Source organism: Sphaerodactylus townsendi, linkage group LG08, assembly GCF_021028975.2.
Source record: "Sphaerodactylus townsendi isolate TG3544 linkage group LG08, MPM_Stown_v2.3, whole genome shotgun sequence".
Taxonomy (NCBI): Eukaryota; Metazoa; Chordata; class Lepidosauria; order Squamata; family Sphaerodactylidae; genus Sphaerodactylus; species Sphaerodactylus townsendi.
Window position 1 is genome coordinate 62,848,697 of NC_059432.1, and position 17,074 is coordinate 62,865,770.

Genomic DNA, 17,074 nt, shown 5'->3' on the forward strand with positions numbered 1-17,074 from the left:
AGGGCGTTGATTTTGCCCTGCCCTTAGCTAAGGAATTTCCACCAACTGTGCTGCTGTCCTCACTATCCAGAGACTTGAACTGTAAGTTGGCAAAGGCCTTTGCTCAGCAAAACTTGAAGCTTGTTATTTCATGAGTCAACTGTCCTGTTCCTTTAATAAACAATTAAGTGTGGACATGCGTAGTTGAAGCTTTCCACACACAGAGGTAAATAATGTAACCTCATAAATAAAATTGTATTAAAGGGACAGGACATTTTTCTCCAGCCCAGTTGGCTACCCTAGAGAGTCAGCATGCTTACCTTTCCTGTGCCCCATGTGTATCTTCCGAGCAAGGACTGCCACCTTGGGTTGTCTTCCTTGCAGATACTTTGTGCTTTTTAAAAGCAGTCTGCTAGCAAGAGGTTTGCTTGTTGAATTTTTGTTCCACTGCAGCCCCATGAGCCAAAGTGGTATAATGGTTAGCATGGCAGACTAAGAACTAGGAGACTCAAGTTCAGATTACTACTCTGATGTGGAAAGTAGCTGAATGATCTTGGTCTAGTCATATACTCTCAACCTAACCTACCTCCACAAGGTTGTTGTGAGGATAAAATGGAGAAGAGGAGAACAGTGTAAGCTGCTATGGACCCCCATTGGGGAGAAATGCAAGATATGTGTGTGTGTGTGTGTGTGTACTACAAATTGCAGTTGACTAATAATGACTCCTGATGGAGTTTTCAAGTGATTAAGCAGAGGTGGTTTGCCATTGACTTCTTCTGCAGTCTTCTTTGGAGGTCTCCCTTCCAAGTACTGACCCTGCTTCATTTCTGAGATCTAACAAGATCAGGCTATACTATACCATTCCACATTCCAATGAAGGGTATAAATGATGTAAATAAATCCATTTTTAGCAGTCACCATGGTGACCTTCCTGATGAGGCTCTCAAGAAGTACTGACCTCAGTAGTCATTGGTATAATTTGGTGCAAAGCAGCTTCACGTATGTGTGTCATGCTCAGTTTTTATGCACAGCTTTAGGAAGGTGCATCTTTGCCTCAGGAAATTTCTAGTGTGGCTATTTTTCCAGTGGCCATGCCACTTGGACTTCAGTCATCAGACTGACATGCAGGAGTTCAGCAGAAGAAATTTTTCTTCCAAGCATGGAGTTAAAGGAGAATGGGAAATGCTTTGCTTGTTCAGTTCCTGCATCATCAGGCTCCTGCTAAAGAGGAATGTTAATTTCCAGGCTGTATGGCTGTGGTCTGGTAGATCTTATTCCTAACATTTCACCTGCATCTGTGGCTGGCATCTTCAGAGATGTGTCACAGAGAAAATACACCTCTGAAGATGCCAGCCACAGATGCAGGTGAAACATTAGGAATACGATCTACCAGACCACGGCCACACAGCCCAGAAAACCCACCAAAACCAGTTGAATCCGGTCATGAAAGCCTTCGACAATGTTAATTTCCCTTACATCTTGAGTGATCAGCTGAGAGTACAGCTTGGACTCCTGGCTTTCTGCTACAAGAGCAGCTCTATGTCTCTGCACATCAATTGAACCACCAGCAAAAAGGAATAGCCTTGGGTCAGAAGGGATCTAAGGCTGCATGAGTGACCTCTTGCACCTTGCTCTGTCTACTGCTTCCCTCTGCTGGGCAAACTCTGATACTTCAGTTTCCCAAAATTAGCCACAAGTCTTTAAGAGCTGCCAGAGTGTTGATGGGAAATAGATGGACCTTCTTTGTGATCCTGAAGAGGAATCATCTAGTTGCTGGTCGGTGAAGGTTCAGTGCTATCCTCTGATTCTGAAGGTCTGTGTTCCAGACAGAGTGCTGTCATTTGATGTTCTCTCCCTTCGCTCTGGCCCTTGCAACACTTTTACATTATCCTTGAAACAAAAAATTAGTGGTGCCAGTTACCCACCTGTACTGCTGAGCAGGGTGACCTGTTGGCTGTACAGAGAGAGTTTATTTAAATGCATTTCTTCTCTATGCTCTTTTTTGCAGAAGAGTCTATATGTAGGATCCCAGAGTGGTGTCCTTCAGTTACCGCTTTCCACCTGTGGGCGATATATGTCCTGCTTCGACTGTGTCCTGGCCCGGGATCCATACTGTGGCTGGGATGGTGTGAGCTGCAGAGAGCTAGCTGAGACTCTGGACAGGTATGGGAGCAATCAGTGGGATTTGACCAGAAGGCAGAGGAGATAATTTGCCAAGGACTGACATTCCATATCCCTTAGTGGGTGTTCCACTGAAGCGCCATTAATGCAAAGATCTTTCTGCTCCAAGCCAGTGGGCTTTAGACAGCACCACACCTTTTGTCCCAATTAATCTTATGTAGGAAGGGAATCCAGCATGACTCCTGTGCAGTCTGTTTTGACCATTTTTGCACTGTCTCTCATAAAAGCTAGTTTAAGTTTATTAGATCTACATTCTGCCTAATCTAGAGAGACAGGAGCTCTAGGTAGCCTGCAATAATAAGAGCAGATTCCAAAACCTAAATATGACAGCAGCTGTGAAACCAAACAAGACACAAGCAGGAAAAATATTTTGGATCCATTACAGAAATTGCAGCATGCGAGTGCTGTGTAGCTGTTTAAATTCCATAGAAAACAACATTAATTTTTTTCTAAATGAACATGTCCTTTCCCTGCCTTCTAAACAGCTGAGACCAGGTTTAGGCTCCCTAAGATCAGGAGCACAACCAAGAATCTATAGCCTCAGTGAGATGGATTGAGAGTTCTTTGTTTTGTATTTTTGCACTGGCTGTGTGCTTACCCTGTGAGCAGACTATGGGGGTGAGCAGGTGGTGCAAGAGGTGTCAATAAGGTCTACAGTGTAATGAATGCTTTATGCATTCTCCTGTGTGTTTATGAAATGAGCCTGGATGCATGCCTGAGATGTCAAGAACCTGCACATGAAGAATCAATATCTTTAGATTCTGTCAGGTGTGCATTGAGTGCTAGGAAGATCGTGTGCCTTTGGACTACTCCCCTTCCTCAACTGACCAGAGCCCTGCTTATCTTTATCAGAACTTTCCTGACCCAGGACGTGATGCATGGCAACATGGGCTGCTGGAATGAGTCTGCCCAGGGTAAGGCTTGGATGCTGTCCCTTCCTTGACCATCTAGAAGGACGCCTTGGCTGTGCTGCCTTGGGCTAAGGGTCTGAGCCACTCAAAGGCAAAGAGGGGGTTCACCTGTTTGCAACCTTTGCTCAGAAGAGAGGCAAGCACACAGACTTCTTCTCTTCTCCCTCACAGCCAGTCATTTTTCCTGCATTCTCCTTTTCCTTGCTTGTAAATTCCAGTTCCTTTTTTTTGGAGGAGGGGTGGGATTCTGTTCCACATGTTGTTTGCTCCCTGTAGAGGTCAATTTGATATTTCACTGCTTTATGTCCAGCATATCTCCCTGCATATTTAAACTGAAGGACATAAACTGTTGTAATATTGAATGGACCACTAGAGGGAGCAAAACACATGTAGTTCAGAACCCACCCACCCTTCCCCAGTAAACATAAACTTACAAGCAAGGAAAATGAGAATGTGAAAAAGGCCAGAGTCTCTATTCCCTGAATTATTATTATTATATGGCTCTATCGCAATGTTATGTTAAAAAAAAATCCAGATTATGTGCCCACAATTAATTATGCAAATGGAGTCGGTTTGCATATATCTCATTGCATTGCAAGTGTTCCTACTTTCAAAATATTTCCCAGTGATGAGCTTCTCCCGCCAGGGTTCAAATTACAGGAGTGGGCAAAGTGTGTAGGAATTTGGGCTGGGTGGATATAGAGACGTGAGGCAATTGCTGTGGAACAGGGATAGAATAAAGAGTAGCCCTGTGTCCATTCCAGATATGGATGCTGAATTTTCTCTAAACTCTCCCCTCCTATCTTTTCTCCACAATGAGAGATAGGCAGTGCCAGTTTTTTTAGATTTCCTTCTCCTTCTGCACTTGGCTGATATTGAATTGCAATTAATTAGCAGAGTAACTAATAGGGCAGAGATGCGAGTGCATTATTTTGTAGAACTTTCCTAGACAACAAAATAACATTACGCTAAATGGCTGGTCAATAAACTTACTTACATTACACTAAATAGAAGAACAGCAGACTCTCTATGCAAGCGCTCAGTCTGGGTATCTGTGCTGTCTGAATGTGTCTGTATGTCTGTCTCTCTTGTTTTGCTAGAAGGAGGACCAAAGAGACCTTTCCAGAAGTGCATGTGATTCTAGTCATGTGACTTCAACAGTTAACTCTTGCTTGACTGAATGAAGCAGGCACTTGTAAAATCCTAACAGCTGCCCTGTCCCCCTTTAGTTTGAGATCTGAGTATATTTTCCCTACTATTGAATGACATCTGAACCACTGCAGCTGAGGTAAGGCAGTGTCTGAGGCCTAACTGGTTTTCATGTATCCTGCAGCCACATCCACACAGAAGAATCGGACTGTGCTATGTGGTGACGATGTGCTCTTGCCCTGTGAACAGGCCTCCAATTTGGCCCAGGCAACATGGCTGGTGAATGGCACAAAAGTACTGGCGGAGGAGGGGCAAGGACGCTTCCACCTGGGGGTGGATGGGCTGCTGGTGACAGACACACAGCTAGAGTACAGTGGGGAATACCGATGCTATGCCAAGGAGAACGGTCTTCGGGCCCTGGTGGCCATCTATGCCCTGACTGTATTGCCCGAGCAGCTGGTACCACAGTTCCCCCCGACGGAGTCCCAGCCTTTTGGGCCTGCTCCCAGACATGATTATGGAGACATGAAGTTTATATACATTGCTGTCATCACAGTGCTAGGTGGGCTGTGTCTAGTGCTCAGCGTGGTCCTGTTGTACGTCTCCTGCTTGCAGAAGCGCAGGGGCAAATACAGTCTAGGAGTCCCACAGCCATCCAGTGTGGAGCTGCAGACGGTCTCCTCCAATTGTTTGGGCAAAGGAGGGCAGGAAGATGAGGACTTGGATGCCTACCCAGACGGCTGCCTGCAGATCATCCCAGGGGAAGCCAGCGCTCTAGCATCACCATCTAAGGAGGTGCCTCCTGTCCCACCTCCACCCCCTCCTCCACTACCTACCGAGTTCACCAACGGCATTACCACCTTGCCCAACATGCTGCGCAAGATGAACGGCAACAGCTACATGCTCTTGCGGCAGAACGAGGAACCATGCACTTCGCCACTCTACAACTCCTTTACTGAGGAGCTGAGCAAAATCCTGGAGAAGAGGAAACATACACAGCTGGTAGAAAAACTGGACGAGAGCTCTGTGTAGGGGGAACAGAGAGTCCATTTGGTTGAACTGATCCCTCTAGTCCTTCTGTGATTCCTTCTTATCAATCCAACAGAACCAGTGTTACGACTCAGCAACTACCTCCGGAGCGGCCCTCCGGAGCCGCCATAGACTCCGCACTCATTTCCTATTTTTGTTGTTGATGTTTTTTTGTTGCCATTGTTTTGTTTTTCAATTGCTGTAAAAAAGAAATCTATTTAAATGGGAATTATATTTATATATAAAAGTGATGATAATCAATATAATATGAGCCACCCAGATCTGTTGAGTGTGTCCAGCTGACTCATTCCTGGGGCATACCTGAAACGTGCCATTGATTGCATGGAGAAATCATGCTGCCAGATGAGAGAGTGGGGTGAGCTGAGTAGAAGGTGGCATTGGGTTTGCAACATTGCCAGTGTAAGGGCAACATGCTCATCTGCTACTTCAACAAGTAGGTAGAGCTCTCTTTAGAAAATCCCACTTATGGAAAAACTCATATCATAATCTGATGAAATTTCTACGCATTTGTATATACTTTTGATTTTGCATAATTTATTCTGATCACTAAATGTAAAGATATTTTCCGAATAGATGAATGTAAGTGTGGGTGAATCCTTCCTCAGAGAATGACGTTCTTTTAGATGATCTCTGGAGATTCATTCAAAACTTGCATTTTTAGGGGCCCAAATGCTTTTGCAGGCCGTGGTTTGCAAGCTTCATCTCAGAGCAGTGGCTGAGCTGTGATGGCACAAAGGAGCAGGAAATAGGAAACCGTCAGCATTTGCATTCAACTGTTCATCAACAACTTCAAAAACAAAGTGCAGAAGTCCTGACTCTGCATCATACCAGGGTCATGATAGGGAGACATGCAACAGCAAACCACCTCTGAATGTTTCTTGCCTTGAAAACTTCACCAGGATTCACCATAATTCAGATGTGACTTGATGTGTGTAGGGGTGGCGGGGAGAATAAAGTCTTAGCTTTAGGCCATATGCTGTTGGTACCTACCAGTAGTCAGTTCTACAGGCTTGGAATATTGTTGGCCTCAGACAAACCAGCCTTGTTTTTATGGATGTGAGCCCCACACGAGGTGCTGCCTGCATAGCCTGTTGGTCCAAGGCAAGGGGATGGAGGTGTCAGCTCAGCGGTGTTTCACCCTACTGAAATCTCTCCCTGGACCTTTACTCTGGGACACAGCAAGAAGTTTCAAGTCCCCAGGAGAAAAGGGTCAGAATACTGACTCTCCCCACTACCACCACAAAACAACACCCCTTCTTGTTGCATCCTAAAGCAGAGGTGCAATGAGAAATTTCCTGAGCAAGAAGGAAGTCAGATTACTGCCTCTCAGCTGTTCTCTGGACTGAGATGGGGCTTTGTCTGCCTCTTGCAGCCGCACAGGAAATTTCTCCATTGCCTCTTAAGTTGCAGTGGAGAAGACGTGTGGTGGGAGGAACATAAGAACATCATCTCTGCTCTGAGGACAGCTGAAAATCAGTGTTCAGACCCCTCTTCCAACAGCTACAGGCAGTAACTGCACCAGGAAATGTCAAAGAGCGGCCCACTATAACCATCATAACAGTTTTGAGTTGCATACTTTTAATGTAACCCAATTTCAGATAGTTCTCTAATCCAGCTGGACTCTCTGTTGTCTTTGGGGGTGAATTGTTGATTCCATCTTGGCTGTCTGGTAACCAAAAACTGCTTTCACAATCTGCCTTACAGAAATTCTGGGTAAGGTCTGGCTACTCTGAGATGCAGCAGTGCTAGTGGTCTACTTCAGGTAGGGTATGGAATTGTGTCCACTTTGTTGCACTGGAAGAAGGACTAAAACTAACAAGTCCTAATGTGCAGATGGCAGAATGATGGAAGCACAAGTCACCACCATTTCTGAGGAAAAATAACAGAAATCTCTCTGGAAAACTGAAACTGGCGCAGTCATGTGATTTCCCAGGGTCTGTTGTGTCCAGGCAAGGCCAAGACACTCCGTTTCCACAACCATTTGGGAGTGAGGAGTGCCACTTTCTTTTAGGCAAGCAAGGCCATCAGTCAGGGCAGATCAGACCTAATTTATACAAGCATCCTGGCTAGTAACATAAGCTAGAAAAGCATCTCAGCTGTGAATTCATCAAGTGGTATTAACAGGCTACTCTTTCAGCCCAGTCCGTATATGAGGCGAATAATGTCCACATGACAGCGAAGATGTAAGGCTGCATGAATCTCTAGGAATTAATTTGCATCTTTAGGAAATGTGCTACATAAATAATGTTGCTCTCTTCCTCCTTTTTACTCAGCACCTTTGTAAATCGCTCAGGAAATCCAAGTTCTATTTCTTCTTGCATAGTACTGGTATTTGACTGTTAATGTCTCATGAATAAGATGGAGGGTGCCACCTGGTGGAGTTGCATCATGCCACCTCTATCTATCCACTAGCTGATTCTTGTCCTACTATGGATGTTACTGTCTACCTCCAGCCAGGCCTGTGTTTAGAATTAGCTTGGCTTCCATTTAAGGATCTAGTGGAAAAATCCAGAACTGACTCAGTTCTAGGCAGTTGCATTGCGTTGCCAGATGCTGTATATTACAGACTGTCCAAGCTGCTAGTCCTCTCAGTGTCATAACTATTCAAGGTTGTTTGGAAACACCATGACATTCTAGATATAATATATGGTGATGCAGCAGAAAATGGGCCTTCCACATTATTATTTGGAGGGGGGAATGAAACAATCTAGGGTAGACTTGATTGGGATATCCAGGATCGAAAAATAGCACTGAATGAAAAGTGTAGCATCCTAAAAATCTACTTTAAAAAATTCTAGGTTGCACATATAGTCTTGAACGTGTATGGAGTAAATTAAGACTTGCTGTTATTTATAGCTAGGAAGCTACAGTTGAGGGCACATTGTCCAAGAGACCTTCATTGCTAGAAAAAAATTGAAATCAAGATATTTGTAATGATCAAAGTATGCAATATAACATTTTCCTAACTGCAGTAGCCAGTATTCACAGCAAACCAAACCATACCACATACGGGATGGGATAAAATGCAGGCCTGTGGGAGTTCCCCTTGCATACTTTTAAACTGAGAATCCAGAGTTGCAACAGGAGCCAGAAATACCATTGGAGTTTGGAATAAGCCATATCTGACAGATGTTTCTTTTCAAATATCTAATGAGGAGACACAAGCTGAATCTAAGGCTCTTTCTGCACGGGCGGAATAGAGTGCCTTAGGGACGGCAAAAACATGGTCCCTGGGGAGGGGTTTGCACTGGGGAGGGGTTCGCACGGCATTGCAGCAGCGCCGGCCTCGCCACCCCAGAGCGGTCGCGAAGTGAGCTGCTTCCAGTTTCAGCTCCCTGGTGTTTGAGCTGAGGTTCAGTCTTCCAACTCCACTACTGCCGCTGAACGGCAGCAGCTGGAAAGCGCCATCCCCCCCTCCCCCATCCCTGCCGTACCTCGTCTCCTGGCTTCTAGCATGTCGCAGAGGCCAGGGGTCACGCCCCCCTGGCCTGCGACTCCAGAGCTGCCATTCCAGCCTGCGGGGGGTGTCCCTTGGCCTCTGCGATGCACCGGAGATGAGGTACGGCAACAGGGACGATGGGGTGAGTCAGCATTGTTTATGCCAACGCACCCCCGCTTGCACCCGTGCGGAAAGGGCCAAATAGACTAAAAAAAGGAGTAGAGATTCAGAGATTCCTTGTATTTTTAGAAATATTTAAACTATAGTTTGCATACCACCAAGCACCACAAAACTCAAAGAGAATTGGTTTGTACCACAACATCAACAGTTCTATTCTGCCCAACTAGTGAGCAAGTTTCAGGCTGTGCTGGGGAGCTACAGCTTCTCTTCAGTATTAGACATTGTCAAAGGATATGGTTTGCATGCGGGAAGTTCCAGGACTAATCCTGAGCTAAAATATCTCAAGTACAAGCACTGATACAGGCCTCTGCATGATGCACACAATCACCATACCATGTAGTAGTAGACAGTATTGGCCCAGATGCACCAGTGGCCTGATTCAGTATAAGGCAATTTGAGGTATTCATTTTTTCAACTCTTTGGTATCAAAGAAAATCCCTCACAATTTTCTCTGCCAATGATCTGCCGCTTGCTGATCCATCTGTGGAACAACCTCTCTCATAGGAACCAGATGGGAATTTACTGGTGCCAATTTGTTGCACGCGCTTTTTCTTTCCTGCCAATATCGTTAATTGTGTTAGATTGCCCAGTGCTTCCCATTAAGAGATGGCAGAGGTTCAACACAGAGGAAAATGTTGTCTTACTTTGTATCACATTATGGGGGGAGAGGAGAGATTCAGTGATACCGCATATGGAAGCTGTTGGAAGCAGCTCCTGAATGCAAATAATGAAGACTGTGCTACGAGAATTTTCATTTAATTTCTCCTTATCTGAACAAAGTTTGGAGAAAGTGTGCACATAATCATTTGTCCAACCCAAAGTGGACCCAGCCTAAGTGTACCTCAGTGCTAATGAACGTTTGATGTACACAAAGTACCCTAGGCTTGCGCATAATATAAGCAAGCCAGGCACCAGGCCTAGAAAAGACTTGACCTTGAATAGCTTGATTTGGGAACTCCCAGCAGTCTGACAGGACCTTGCCCATTCAGTCCCTGCACTTGCCACTCCAGAGGGAAGCTGCTGAATCCCTTCATTCTTTTTTCATGAGGCTGGATACCATTCCCAGTTGTGATTCTGTTGGAGAGATGGACAAAGTCCAGCAGCAGATGAATCCCCCCTGTACTGTTATGTCCTTTCTAATATTCCAACTAACTGAAAAAGTTTCTCAGCACAGCAGCATGGGGCCATCTCTTGATTCTCCCATGGGGCATTTTAGCTGAATAGATGCTTCCTCCGAAGGCATAAGACACCAGCCTGAATTATATATTACCTGCCTGTATTGTACTGTCTGCTCCATATGACCTGAAGAAAAGCCAAGGTATTGTCAGTCTCACCTGTCCTTTGCAGGAAGTGTGGATAACCGGTTCACTGTAAACCTAATTAACATTACTAGTTTTCTAGTGATTTGCCAGTTTCATAACTGTCAGACATGCATAGCAGCAAGAAAGCTCACCTTGCCAGTCTATCCTGTCTTTTCACTTTTGGAAGAGGAATCTCTCCATCTTGATCAAGGAGGCCTTGCTCATAATTAGGCTTCTCTGTGACCTAGCTGATCACCACCAATACCAGTAATTGAGGCTATTAAAACTGAGATAGGGTTTCAAAGACAATGCAAACTGGCCTTATCCAATCAGTGACAATTTCCTCAAGGAGGAGACTGCCCTGACTACAGAGCAGAAAACACTTGGGGAGTAAGGGGATTTGAGTCAAACATCTGGATTTCCCCTGGCCCAAGCCAACTTTCCACTTACAAAACAAAAACCACCACATTAGTTTTGTACCAGCACTGATTTATTTTTGTGGGGATGAAAGACACCTCTGGCCAATTTCTTGCACATTGAGCAAGCTGGGCTTGTTTGTGAAGGGATGCCACTGGCCTTGGATACTTGGGTTATCTGTATGGTAAGGCTTTCGGATGCGTATGATCTCTAGTCCAGACTGGTTGGCCAACTTGTGGATGATCTCTGCAATCTCATCAGCAGTCTTGCTGGTTAACAACTTCTCTTCCACAGTTCCATTCACTGGAAAAACAGAAGGCATGAAACTCAGACCTTATTCAGAAAAATGTTCTCTCTGTGTTCAGTTCTCTGCCATCAAGTTGCTTCCGACTCATAGTGACCTAATGAATCAATTGTCCACAACAATCTACTGTTAGCACCTTGCTCAGGACTTGCAAAATGATGGCTTTGGCTTCCTTTATAAAAATGTCCTCTAGGCACTTGTATATCATACTCCCCCCACCTCCACCCCACGCACAAATTTTCAGATGCTGAAAAGGTCAAAAGATTAAAAAAATCAATCTTTACACTTCCTTCTCTGGCTTGCAGCCCCATCCAAAGGAGGTGGGCAATAGGGCTGTAGGGAGTGGCATGGCTTTGCACCGATGCGTTTGTCCTCCCTGGGGCACTTACCCTGGTGGAAGGGAGAGATGCACTGGCAGCCATCTGTCCCGCAGTCTCACTGCCGCAGAACCCAGAAGTCCAGGCTTTGGCTGGCCTGCACTCACATCCCATTGGGATGCCAGGGTGGGGGAAGGATTTTCCAGGGACGGAATCAACATTAGTTGGCTCCCTCCCGGGGTTGAGGGCCTGGAGTGCGGAGCCCCGGCCCTCAGAGTTATGCCACCCTATGGGGCTTTTGGGTGGTGAGGTATTTTGAGTCTTTTCCAAGCTCCCCATGCTGCTGGAAAGCCCTCTTGGAGGTAGTCGGGTGGTGCCGTATCCTGCTGCCTCCAGGTTTGCATGGGGTGCCATTAATTAATGTTCTAAATTAAGGCCTATTTTACAATTGCCCACTGTGATTCTTCCAGGAAACAATGCATCTGCTGCTACTGCTTTCAGAGAATGAAGGAACCTATTGAAAGGACACCTGCCTAATGGATTATAACAAATACATTTCACAAATAGTGGTGGTACCTACAGATAGCATCTCCCTCCCAGCATCGCTTGTAATAATCAATAACATTTTTCATACTCACAATATTCAGCTGTTAATGTCGGAACCCTGCTCTTCTTTGGACACACGTATAACACAATCCCAGGATTTTGCCTGGCGAAGTCCACCACCTTTTCTTCAATGTACTCTCTAGAACAAGATAAAAAGCACCATTCAGACATTAAAAAACAAATCATACTGAAGATGGTCAAAGCTGGCTGGGTTAACAAGTAATAAAACATTAGGCATCTGTCCAGAATTTGTTTTTTAAGAACCCCGCTGGATCACCTCAATGGTCCATTTAGTCCGTATCCTGTTTCCCATAGCAACAGACCAGATGACTCTGGGAAGCTCACAGGCATGAAAGTAAACAGCATCCCATTTCTCCAGTGCAATTGGCATGCAGGCATATATGGCATTTGAACATGAAGGCTACACTTAGCCTATTAAAACCAGACAAAATTCAAAAACGTATTAAATTTCAGAAAACCTATTTTTTAAAATCATACTACCAGAAGGGGAAAACTATCTCTCCAGTCAAAGGCCAGGGAAAATAGGTGTGCTTTTATTAGTTTTCTAAATGCATATAAAGACGATGCTTGATGCATCTCTTGAGGGAGATCATTCCCCATTTCAGGACCACCACTGAAAAAGCCCTATTTTGGGTCTCCTTTTTTTTTTAACCTGTCAAGAGGTGGTACTACCAGAAGGGCTTCATCTGCTACCATGTTTCCCTGAAAATAAGCCCTATCATGATTTTTCAGGATTTTAAAATATAAGCCTTACTCCAAAAATAAGCCCTACTGGTAGTTACAGATCAGGATGATGTAATCCAGCAGGGTGCTCCCTGCCAATGAAGATGCAGCTTGCATCACACGTGACAGGCAAGCAACAGGGCTGCCAATTAATGAACTGTGAAGGTACAGTATTTCCTCTAAAATAAGCCCTACCCAGAAAATAAGCTCTAATGCATCTTTTGGTGCAAAAATGAATATAAGACCCTGTCTTATTTTCGGAGAAACTTGGTAGTCTTTGGGAATGGGCAGGTCGACACAGAAGAAAGCATTTCTTTAGATTCCTGGGGCTCAAGCTGTTTCGGGCTTTATAAGTCAAGATAATACCTTGAATTGGGCTGGGTAGCAAATTGACTGTTCTTCTAAGACCGGCATGATAGGCATCCAGCCAGTAGTACCCATTAGCAGTCTTGCTGCCATGTTCTGCACTAGCTGCAGCTGCCAAACTATCTTCAACAGCAGCCCCATGTAAAACGCATTACAATAGTCCAATCTGGAAGTTACCAGAGCATAGATGACTGTAGCCAGATCGTCTCTGTCCAGAAGGGCCATTGGTGGCAAGCCAATCAGCAGTGGAAATGGGTACTCCTGAACACTGCCACCACATGAGCTTCAAGTGCCATAGCAAGATTTTGCACCTGTCCCTTCCAAGACAATACAGCCCTGCCAGTTACAGGATGTCTCCCTACTTCATGGACCAGAGAAACACTGACACACAGCGCCTCTGTCTTGTTTGGATGCAGCCTCAATTTATTGGCCCTCATCCAGCCCACTACTGCCTCCAAGCACCTGTCAAGAACGTAGATCGCCTCTGCTGATTCAGATGGCATGAAGAGTTAGAGCTGGGTATCATCAGCATACTGATGGCACCTTACTCCAAATCTCCTGATAACGTCTCCCCAGTGACTTCATATAGCTATTAAAAAGCATAGGAGACAAATCGACCCAGGAGGGACTCCACAAGAGAATAACTACCATGTCGAGCAAGACCACCCTCTGCTGCAGGCCTTGGAAGTAGGAGCGGAACCATCACAAAGCGGTGCCCCCCAACTCTCAAGCTCTGTAACGTTTCCCAGAGGATAATGTGGTCAATAGTATCAAAAGCCACCAAGAGATCCTGGAGGACCAACAGGGCCGCATTGCCCTCTCTCTCCCCCAGAAAAGGTCATCATTCAGGGTTACCAAGGTGGTTTCAGTTTGGACAGGGCCTGAACCTAGATTGAAATGGATCTACTGAGTGATTGGCAAGTTCTATTACTGTTAAGGGGACAAAAAGAACTTCTGTTCACTTTCTCCATACTATGCGCAAATATTATCAACCTACATCATGTTCCCTTTTAGATGTCTTTTCCTGATCTAAAACACCCCAGCTCCTTAGCCATTCTTTGTAGGGATGGTGACCTAACCCCTCAGTCATTTTGTTTGCCTGGTTTTTGGCACTTCTTCGGGATCCACCTTAACTCCAGCTTATTTGTGAATAAGTTAAATAGTACTAATAAAGACACAATTGTTTATTCCTTCCATGCCAAGAACTGTTTACTCTTATCAGTGTTTTCTGGTTCCTTAACCAGTTTCGATCTGTCAGAAAGCCTTACCTTTTATCAAAGGATTGCTAAATATACTCAGGAGCTCTACTTTTGTGAGAGACTTTGCCAAAAGCTTTCTGGAAATCCAAGCATACCAGATAATGAATTCATAGTAGTTATTCATTTTTGGCACACAGCCCAGACATCTTTCCTAAAAGTAAGGAAAAGCTTCTACTGCATTTCCTCAGTCTCTAAACTGCAATATTTTGCCTGTGTAAAAAAAAAGTTAGCCTTTCTCCACAGGCCAACTGCTCCCTTGATATTTCAGGAGACTTCATATTTTCTTTTGGAGGCTTAATAAAGAACAAGTTCACCATTGGTGAAGCTTATACTTGTCTTTGCTATTGTTCCTCTGAAGCCCTTTTAGAGGGTACTTGTAACGTAATATTTTTAGACAGTAGCAGAAAAATGGCTATTCTGTAAGACCAATTAATGATATTATACTACTATTCTTGAATGGGGATGTGAACAACATTGCCCATCATAAAGTAACTGAGACATGTATTTACCCACATGGATAAGACCTTCCTGTTACACTACCATAATTTAATAGCATGAAACTGTATAGCAGCTAGAAATGCAATGTACGTGCAAAATTCTTCACAACGATAAAAATGGCATTTCAACTGCGCAGGAGCCCCAGAAAACTTCATTTAATCTAAATTCTGGATGAATAATATTTGGCTTTTATTAATATTATCTATTTTATTAAATAGTGTATATCACCGGTTTGAATTTCATCTTTTTAAATAATCAAACCCATGTTTTAAAATGAGTTTTGAACTTCATACCTTAATTCAAGTCTCAGATTTTAATTATGCCAAATCACTGTCTTTAATTAATCTGCCCTATTCACATAACTGCATCCCAAGCCAATACGCTTTCATTCTAAACCATTCCTTGTACAACCGTTGCAACAGTATGATAGGAACACAATAAAGAAGCAATTCTCATACTTAATGTATTATTAAATACGCCCAATATTACAGACAAAATAACCTCATTATAATCCACTTTGTTATTCAACATTAACTTGTGTTTTGTTTCATTGTTGTGTTTTGTTTCACTCAAACACCTATATGTCATCTTCCATAAAATAAATCCCAAATTCATGAAAACTATTTTGTTATGTGTTTCTTCCACAAGACAGAACACAATTGTGTATGTTTACAAAACAAACAAGCTAACTCCTGCCCCCCTTACATAACAATATTACTGAGGTCTATTGACCCGTTCGGCTAAATGGAGACCCTTTCTTCAGCAAAAGAGGCCATTGGTGCTGGAGGAAGTCTCTTCATTTAGCAGAGTGAATGGAATATAGATCATTATTTTGATTGGAACCATAATATAACAGAAGTTCTTACGGAGAAAGTATTAACTGTCTCTACGGCATAGCTCATTTGCTGTTAACAAATCTTAATGGATTTGAAGATGTAGCATTTGTGAAACATGTTCCATGCAAGTTATGGCCAAGATTTTACAATTCAGAGCATAATAATTTTTCATGGGAACTTCAGAGACCCATCCCACAAAATCTGTAATTCAATGTTCATAGATATGACCACAATATTGTTTTCTACCTCATCAAATAGGTCCACACTCAGAGTGGGGCTGCAGCTGTGGCAGGGCTCTAATTTGCCATGAAGGTTGAATTGCCCCAGATTGAATCTCCAAGGACCAGGTACCATCAGATGTGAAAACATGATGCCTGAAACCTTTGACTCCTGTGGCTAGTTAGAGTAGACAGTCCTGGCCTGAATAGACAAATGGCCTAACTCACTGAAAGGCAAATTTATGTATTATGCACAGATGTTCCCTAGAATTTACCCACAGCTGATCATAGGTTAACCAAGCAGATGAGGGCACACAATAGTGATACAAAATATTATTTTGGGGTGAGGAAATGAAGTGCATTTAGAAACTCAAATGAGATTACAAGAGACAGAATAGAAAGAGGAGGGATAGTCTCATCTTACCGGTGCATATAAGTCATTCCAATTATGCCTATGGGGTCAAGTTCTGAGTAGATATGCATTAGGCTGCAGTTACTAGATGAAGGGCCATAACTAGCCAGAAACTGAGGAGGGGGAAAGTGAATCAATGCAAGGGAGAAAACAAAAAGCTCACAATATAGGTCAGTGGCATAACATTAAACAAAGTTCAGTGACTAAATGCAGTTGTTATAATCAGCATAAAACCAAACATCAAGCATTATCAAATTGTATGGGGGGTGGGGACAGGGAATATGGAAAGGAGAGTCAGATCAGATAGGGCAACAGGAGGCTGAAATAAAGGACTCCAATATGGCAGGATCCACTGAAACCAAAGCTTGGCCCCAGAACACTTTTTCCAACACCAGGAGTCAGTTTAGGAAGGCATTCCTAATAAGAGAAGAGGCTAAGCATGTCTGAGCCCCCTTCCACATATGCAGAATAATCCACTTTCAATGCACTTTGCAACTGTGCAGAATAGCAAAATCCACTTGCAAACAGTTGTGAAAGTGGATTGAATGTGCATTATTCTGCATGTGTGGAAGGGGCCTGAGCCACACACTTAGATCTCGCTATTCTCCAGCAATCAGGATGGCGCACATGAGCGGAATGAACTAATATTCTAACCGCCCTATGTGACAAGCTCGTCTAGGCGAGAACGGCCGACCTGAGAGCCCCCCTAGCGGAAACGGAAACCCGCCTCCGCGAAGACAAGACTCTGAAGCCCACCTGGCGCCCCGCGAGCTCGGCGCATCCCGGCTGACGGTCAAGGTGAGGCGCTGCAGCTGACACACGAAGCGGCCCACGCCGTTGTGCAAGACGCTGGTCAAGAAGCGGCTCGACGTCCCTCGGGACGTCATGGCCGAACCGCTACAGGGCA

At 44.3% G+C, this 17,074-nt stretch overlaps 2 protein-coding genes across 4 annotated transcripts in view; one reads left to right on the plus strand and one right to left on the minus strand.

The window, feature by feature from the left end:
• Positions 1-5,851, plus strand: part of SEMA4G (semaphorin 4G) — a 117,802-nt gene extending 111,951 nt beyond the window's left edge. For all 3 annotated transcript variants that reach the window (XM_048506835.1, XM_048506836.1, XM_048506837.1), the window contains exons 13-15: positions 1,988-2,142; positions 3,013-3,074; positions 4,405-5,851. In XM_048506835.1, coding sequence (XP_048362792.1) covers positions 1,988-2,142; positions 3,013-3,074; positions 4,405-5,252 — 1,065 coding nt within the window. In that variant the 3' untranslated portion in view covers positions 5,253-5,851. The remainder of the gene's footprint in view (positions 1-1,987; positions 2,143-3,012; positions 3,075-4,404) is intronic.
• Positions 5,852-10,662: 4,811 nt separating this feature from the next.
• On the minus strand, positions 10,663-17,057 carry MRPL43 (mitochondrial ribosomal protein L43). The gene is made up of 3 exons (XM_048506146.1): positions 16,924-17,057; positions 11,867-11,973; positions 10,663-10,910 (listed from the first exon to the last, which is right to left on the minus strand). Exons 1-3 carry the CDS (start codon positions 17,052-17,054, stop codon positions 10,681-10,683), a joined length of 468 nt encoding a protein of 155 aa, XP_048362103.1. The 5' UTR covers positions 17,055-17,057; the 3' UTR covers positions 10,663-10,680.
• Between the last annotated feature and the right edge of the window lie 17 nt (positions 17,058-17,074).

Excerpts from the sequence above, each read along its gene's own strand:
- MRPL43 (XM_048506146.1), bottom strand. The coding sequence starts at position 17,054 with ATGACGTCCCGAGGGACGTCGAGCCGCTTCTTGACCAGCGTCTTGCAC. Across the intron at positions 11,974-16,923 it reads CCGAGCTCGCGGGGCGCCAG|AGAGTACATTGAAGAAAAGG; the intron begins GTGGGCTTCAGA and ends ATCTTGTTCTAG. Across the intron at positions 10,911-11,866 it reads GACATTAACAGCTGAATATT|TGAATGGAACTGTGGAAGAG; the intron begins GTGAGTATGAAA and ends CTGTTTTTCCAG.